Source organism: Orbicella franksi, chromosome 11, assembly GCF_964199315.1.
Source record: "Orbicella franksi chromosome 11, jaOrbFran1.1, whole genome shotgun sequence".
Classification (NCBI taxonomy): Eukaryota; Metazoa; Cnidaria; class Anthozoa; order Scleractinia; family Merulinidae; genus Orbicella; species Orbicella franksi.
The window spans coordinates 13,962,302-13,969,400 of record NC_138155.1 but is presented as its reverse complement, the minus strand read 5'-3'; the positions used below and the strand labels follow the sequence as shown (position 1 = coordinate 13,969,400).

The window sequence follows — 7,099 nt, the reverse complement described above, 5'->3', positions numbered from 1 at the left end:
GCTGATGACTGTTGAATTGGACTCTGATAAAGGACCACAGGTATGACTTTGTTCTAGTTTATTCGCTTACTTGCTCGCTCCTTCGGTCGTTCATTCGTCCGTTCGTTCGCTCGTTCGTTCGTGCCCTTGTTCGTTTGCCCTGCTCTGTGCCTCTGTACTTCTGTTCCTCTGTTCCTCTGTACTTTTGTACTTCTGTACTTCTGTTCCTCTGTTCCTCTGTTTCTCTGTTCTTCTGTTCCTCTGTTCCTCTGCTCCTCTGCTCCTCTGCTCCTCTGTTCCTCTGTTCCCCGGTTCTCCGGTTCTCCGGTTCTCCGGTTCTCCGGTTCTCCGGTTCTCCGGTTCTCCGGTTCTCCGGTTCTCCGGTTCTCCGGTTCTCCGGTTCTCCGGTTCTCCGGTTCTCCGGTTCTCCGGTTCTCCGGTTCTCCGGTTCTCCGGTTCTCCGGTTCTCCGGTTCTCCGGTTCTCCGGTTCTCCGGTTCTCCGGTTCTCCGGTTCTCCGGTTCTCCGGTTCTCCGGTTCTCCGGTTCTCCGGTTCTCCGGTTCTCCGGTTCTCCGGTTCTCCGGTTCTCCGGTTCTCCGGTTCTCCGGTTCCCCGGTTCCCCGGTTCTCCGGTTCTCCGGTTCCCCGGTTCCCTGGTTCCCCGGTGCCCCGGTGCCCCGGTTCTCCGGTTTCCCGGTTCCTCGGTTCCTCTGTTCTTCTGTTCCTTTGTTCCTCGTTCGTTCAACCAAGTGAGAAATTAGATCAATATTTTGTCCAAAATCGCACGGGTTAAAGTTCAAATTTCGAAACAAACACAAACAACATGAAAGGCTAACTCGTTATAATGTCAAAACCAGATATTCAATTTTTTGTCTTTTTAGGTGCTGGTCGCTCAAGGCAAGGAACCTCCTTGTTTCACCAGATTGTTTGAAGGAAAGATGGTTGTTCACTTAGGAAAGTAAGTCCTAAAACAATAGATTAAAAAAAAATTGCTTTTATCTAGGTGTTGAAACGTGAAAAATAAGTAGATAATATCATAATTGACTTCATTATCGCATTAGAAACGAATATTGAGGATTTTTGGTTTTTACTTTTTGTTTACTTTGTAGGAAAGACTCTCAAGAGGAAACAGGTACGAATTTACTTGTTAATAAAGATTTTTTTCAAGAGCATGTATAATACAGTAAATTACAGTCTGATTGCAACGTCGACGCTAGTCAGTTTAATTTGAGTTAGCTGGGTAGGCGGAGAATCAAAGTAACTAAGGCCTCGTCCACACTACGCTGAATAATTCGTGACGAAGACGGAGCTTTTTTTGGAAACGCCGACTTTGCGTGTTATTGTGACGAAGAACATTTTGAAAACGGAGCTTTTCGAAAGCGATGACGTCACGATAATCATGTGATTCCCCTGACCAAGTTTTCGTCAAACACAAATAAAAAATGACCGGTGATTGGTGCGTTTTCAAATTTCTCTGGCGTAGTGTGGACGGAAAAAATTTGATGCGTTTTCAGAGTGAAGGCGCCGTTTTTACATTCCTCCGGCGTAGTGTGGGTCGGGTCTGAGTGCGACGTTCGATAAATTGCACGTGCGTTGTCTCATTTGCTCACTGATTGGTGGAGAAACAAAAAAGTTGTAAAAATCGACCTTAAAGCCTCCTCTAAACTTGCATTCATTTTTATCTGACATATTGCTGGATGAGGAATGTTTAGCCTTCCCTAGCTCAAGTATTTTACCCGAGATTTCAGCCAGTTATTTCTGGCCGGTTCATTCATCAAAACATTGTTCATCAACAAGTTCATCGTTTTGTGTGTTTCTGTACTATTTTATAAAGACGATTAAATAACACGCTTCTTTCTTCGTTTCGTTTCGTTTTGTTTTTTGTTTGTTTGTTGTTGCTGTTGATGTTGTCGTCAAGGAGATGGATCACTGTTCATTGTGCGAAATGAACATCCTGAAGAGGTCTATTTATTACAGATACCAGCAAGGTGAGGTTATCCATATAATAACTCAAATTGGAATATAGATAGGACCCTGTGTGCGCTCTGATTGGTCAAAAACCCATGTTTTATCAGAATATAAAACATAGAAAAAGCGTGTTCTATTGTTTACGCCACATTACCTCTATATGATAAAGCAAATGAAGAAGCCTAAGCCGTGTATTACACTGTGATAAAACACTCCGGATATTTGAGAACACTCGAGAAATGCAGAAAACACTCGCCTGCGTCTCGTGTTTTCTAAATTTTTTTTCTCGTGTTCTCAAATGCCCGTCGTGTTTCAGAACAGTGTAATACACGGCTGAGGCTTCTTTATTTGGTAAATATTCTCGCATTTTGAGTGGTTCTTACATATGATCTATTGAAGGACAGACGCATAGAAGACGTCACTAACACTCTTTTTTGTTTCTTAATTATATAAAACAAGTAGATTCAATATTACCGTGCGTCTGTCCACCTGGAATGGCTGATGCGATGCTAAGAGCTGAAGACAATATTTTGTCTTTTTGTTTTTACAGTTCATCGTCTCTGAGATCCCGGACATCGTTTGTGGTAGCAGACAACAAGAAATCTATCTTGCACGCTTGGCACGGGTGCAAATCACCTTCTTCTACCAAACAAGTCGCTGTTAGTGCTGCAAAAAGACTTAAAAAATGGTAAGTTTGAAACCTTGGCGTTTTAGCGTTTTCTAGGCAAGGAAACGAATTTCGCTCTTAACAGACGTTTATCGTATTTCCCGAAGTGTTTCCGATAATTTTGCTGCTCTGTCGGAATTTGCGTAGACAATCCGAAAATTCACTAAGACCTATCAGCATGAGAGCAAGTGTGGTCTCTGACTCACTAAGCTCAACTCCAGTCCCATTTGCTTTCAGTCCACTGGTCAATGGGCCATATCCGAGTAACCTTGTGCCTCATTTTCTCTCATTTTCCCTTTTCCCTCATTTTTTTTTCCTGTCCGAAAAAAGGTTTAATAAGCAATATTCCAAGGAATATAAAGCCAAAGAGGTTTCTGAAGGAGAAGAAAGCACAGACTTTTGGAACGTTCTAGGTGGAAAAGCAAACTTTACGTCACTTTCTGCAGGTTTGTATTGTTGTACAATTTTGTGTATTTTACGCGCGAGTTATCCAGGGTTTCCACGGTTCAGGAAAAGGTCAGGGAAAAAAATATTCTTCAAGGGGAATTATATTTTTATCAGGGAAAAGTCAGTGAAAAGTCGGGGAATTTTGAAAACTGATGTCTGTGGCAACCATGTTATCGCAACTCCTTTCTGTTTGTAAAAGATGAGTCTTGAGTCAATATTGAGTAAGAAGTTTTGCCGTTCTTTTTGCAAGTATTAACAATATTTCTTTATTTTATCGCAATATGCAAGCTACACCAAAGTCAATACCTGGCTCCTCAATATTTCTGTCAGTCTAGATGATAACTAACTCTTTATAGCAGTTTTCAATTTAGTGTCGTCAAACCAAAACCAACTTAAAAGTAATCACTCTAGCCAATGACAAAAGGCACAGACAATCCAATGAACCAATCAAAACTTGAAGTAATTACATGTAGCTGACGCGGAGCGCGGGAAAACGTGTGCGAGAGAGTCACAATTGGGTTTGGTTTTACTTCTGATTGGGTGAAAAAAGTGGCGCCTCTTTTTAAAGCCAGTCGTGTAGCGAAGTAATGCAAAATCAATGACTTTTCGACACTGAAAAAACCCGCTCTATCATGTTTGTGCATCCATTTTTTTTCCAGATTCAAAGAAACACGAACATACGATGCGCGTTTTCAACTTAAGGAGTACAAGTGGTTCGTTTGAGGCTACTGAAGTGCTGAACCCGGGTAGATCAGAACACACCACGCCTTATCCGATTCTACAATCACAACTATATACGGCTGATCAGCCAGGTAAGAATTAAATGCCAGGTAATAATTAAATGTTCATTGTCTTGCGAAAGAAATTGCAAACAAAAAATGTTTTAGTCTTATGAAGATCAACTTACACTAAGCCAAAGCAATAAGCGTCGGGAGTCAATGTTGCCAGTATTTTTAGATATCATTATTTGTAACTGTTTTGGAACTTGACCACAGCTTACTTTACCCTCGTGGTCGATGGAGATATTTACTTTTTTTCATCTTTAGCCCTGTTCATGGTGGATGCTGTTCATGTGATATACCTCTGGCATGGTTGGTGGCCGCAGAGTGATGAAGATTCAGAGTCCAGAGCCTCTACCACAGGCTCCGCGGAGACAAGGTGGAGTAATGACAGACGACTGGCAATGGAGACGATCAAGTCTTATGCTGAAGGTATAAGCTTCTGCTGCACCTTAGTCTACGTGAAGCCGTACCCACCCCGCCCCAGGTGGAAGAACAGCCCGTTTTTCCTCGGGGTGTGGGTCCGGCTACACGTGGGCTACTGCACCCTAAGCCAAGGTGTTACTTTCTCGAGGGAAGGCGGGATAACTGAAAGTTAAGGAATGGGGCAGGTACTTGTAGCGCTTAAATGATCTGCTAATATCTAGGGAATCCGGACAGGGAGATGAACTGGGATTCTGGGGAGATACTAGCGAGGTTTGAATGAAGTGTTGCTTTGATTATGGGAAAGGGGTAATATCCTTTAACCTGGAGATGTATCGAGATTCAGAGATCTAAGATTCTTCATTCATTTGTATGTTGTTAACGGCGGGGTTTACATGTTGTGGTTGAATGATGTGCTACCTGGGCGGCGAGGGGGCATAATTGGGAGGTTTGGATACTTTGTTACAAGTTTATTATCTTACAACGGGGATCTAGTTCTAGTTTTGGGGTTGAATTTTATCCTCCCATGGGATAACAAGGGGGAGGGGGAGGTCACGCAACGGAATCACGTTGAGAAATCAAATTCAGTTTTCACTTATTATTTGTTGTTGTTGTTGTTTTTTTGTAGAGTTGAAGCGTGACTTTTCGCAAGTATTTATTGTGTTTGCTGGTTTGGAACCGAAGTCTTTCAAGAATCTTTTCCCATTCTGGGAAGATCGGCCTGATGTGGCCAAAATAAACCGAGCGGTAGGTTAATCCGAAATTCTTTAACGCAAAGATTCAGTTCCCAGACCATCGAATCAGTTGGTCGGAGGCCATGACTTTAAATCCCATTGAAGCCCTTTTTCCCAGGCCCCTTCGCAATTCTTATTGTAAACACAACACTCTTCCACTTCAAACGATATTGTTTTGTAGAAAAGCCCTGGAATTTTCTTGTTGCATTTGCTTTGATTTTGTTTAGACTGGTCGACTTGACGGCGATACGTTGAAGGTGGAAACAGAACTTGCCAAGCTCTCCAGGTTTGTAAAATTCAGAAAAGGGTTTTGTCGGGCGTCTATGTTTATGACGATAAAGTGATTTAAATTAGTACACGCTATTCAATTGTAATTGGTGTGGCTAGCGTACTTGGTCATTGCGGTGTGTTCTCAGGCCAGGCACTGTGAGTACAGTGCCTCTCTCCACCCGACTGTGTAAATGGGTACCGGTGAAGGTAATGCTGGGGCTAACCCTGCAATGCACTTGCATCCCATCCAGGGGGGTAGAAATACTCCTAGTCGCTTCATGCTATAGAAACCGGAATAAGCTCCGGCTGCATGGTCCACTGGCCTGACGCAGACTTTACCTTTTACCTTTCGACGTGGGGTATGTTAGTGGCCGTAGCTCGACTGTACAAATTATGTATTTTGAATTCTAGGACGGAATATACCCTGGAAGAATTGAAACAAAAACCTCCCCCTGAAGGAGTTGATCCGTCGAGACTTGAAGTGTATCTAAATGCTGACGATTTTCAGGTAAAAAGCTCGACAGTGTTTTTCTTTTTATGCCTACGTTGAGGTTCTTTCTCCTTTCGTTCGTCGGTTCATTTGTTGGTTGGTTACGTTCGTGTGTTCGTTCGCTGATTCGTTTTTTCGTTAGGTTCTAGCGTTTATTTGCTGGTTCGTTCGTTCGTTACGAACGTTCGTTCGCTGGCTCGTTAGTTCGTTGGTTACTTTCGTGCGTTCGTTATGAACGTTACGTTACGCTCGTTCGTTCCATCATCAACTGTTTCTTTCTTTGATTGATTGATTGTTTGTTTGTTTGTTTGTTTGTTTGTTTAAGAAAGGAGCGAGCGACGGTAACAATATATCTATATTTTCCACTTTGCAGAAAGCGTTTAACATGACCAGAAGCGCATTTGATGCTCTGCCAATGTGGAAGAAGACAAACCTCAGAAAGAAAGCTGGTCTTTTCTAACTTCTTGCCACGAAATTCCAGATATTTAATTCGATTAGTTTATAAGAAATATTGTGTAATTTTTAATGAGATCATTTCAGTGCTGTTTGCCTGTGTTTTTAAAAGCTAGAGTGACAAAGGGAAACCTTTTAGCAAGTAAGTTTGCTGAAGTAAAAGCACAGTATAAGAGGTGTTAACACGCACAATTAGAACGACCATTCGGTGAGAAACTGGCAAACCTCTGGTAATACCCCACCGGAGGATTTTAGGGTTGAAATAAACCCGGGGACAACAAATCCCCGGTTACAATCCCTGTTGCAAATTTATTGCGAATTCATATGCCTCTAAAAAGAAAAATATCGGCGTTTGAATGAGTGCATGCCTTTCTCTAGAAATCAGAAGATACGTATGAACTTTATTCCTGTTTTGAGACGATTTGTAATCTCTTCTAGATAATCCAGTTTAAAGGCTTCCAGTTAATTTGTTTGTGTTTATAATCTCAAAAGGAGAGAAACTTTCTTGAATTAGGAAAAACCTGCGGTTGTATCGGAAAGGTTTCTGATGACAAATGTTTTGGCAACGGACATCTTCTTTGCATATGGCTTGCAATGAAAATCACGGAAAGTGATTTTTTTATTTTATTTTGGATGAATAAAATTTTCTCGTGTGAAATGACAGGAATGTGAAATTTAAATTTATGAATAGAAAGCAACGTGCAACAGTGCGATAATTTACCAACAGGAAGTAAATTTTTAAGATATCTTGAGATCTACTGAATTAAGAATAATAGTAGTTTTCCAATTGTCACGGTGGCAGTAAAGTAATAAATTCAAACCGAAGGGAAATAACCGCGGTGTTAAAAGGTACAAGAAACATGCAACTGATTAGAAACAGGGGAAGAGTT

General features: G+C 41.6%; 1 protein-coding gene across 2 annotated transcripts in view; it reads left to right on the top strand.

Moving 5' to 3' along the window:
- LOC145460275 (uncharacterized) overlaps positions 1-6,861 on the top strand; it is a 27,449-nt gene extending 20,588 nt beyond the window's left edge. For both annotated transcript variants that reach the window (XM_081445029.1, XM_081445030.1), the window contains 12 exons: positions 1-40; positions 860-936; positions 1,088-1,110; positions 1,897-1,966; positions 2,497-2,634; positions 2,944-3,059; positions 3,720-3,872; positions 4,107-4,271; positions 4,891-5,009; positions 5,224-5,282; positions 5,678-5,774; positions 6,130-6,861. The exon at positions 1-40 is cut by the window's left edge and continues 154 nt beyond it. In XM_081445029.1, the coding sequence (XP_081301155.1) occupies positions 1-40; positions 860-936; positions 1,088-1,110; positions 1,897-1,966; positions 2,497-2,634; positions 2,944-3,059; positions 3,720-3,872; positions 4,107-4,271; positions 4,891-5,009; positions 5,224-5,282; positions 5,678-5,774; positions 6,130-6,216 (1,144 nt within the window). In that variant the 3' untranslated portion in view covers positions 6,217-6,861. The remainder of the gene's footprint in view (positions 41-859; positions 937-1,087; positions 1,111-1,896; positions 1,967-2,496; positions 2,635-2,943; positions 3,060-3,719; positions 3,873-4,106; positions 4,272-4,890; positions 5,010-5,223; positions 5,283-5,677; positions 5,775-6,129) is intronic.
- Positions 6,862-7,099: the final 238 nt, after the last annotated feature.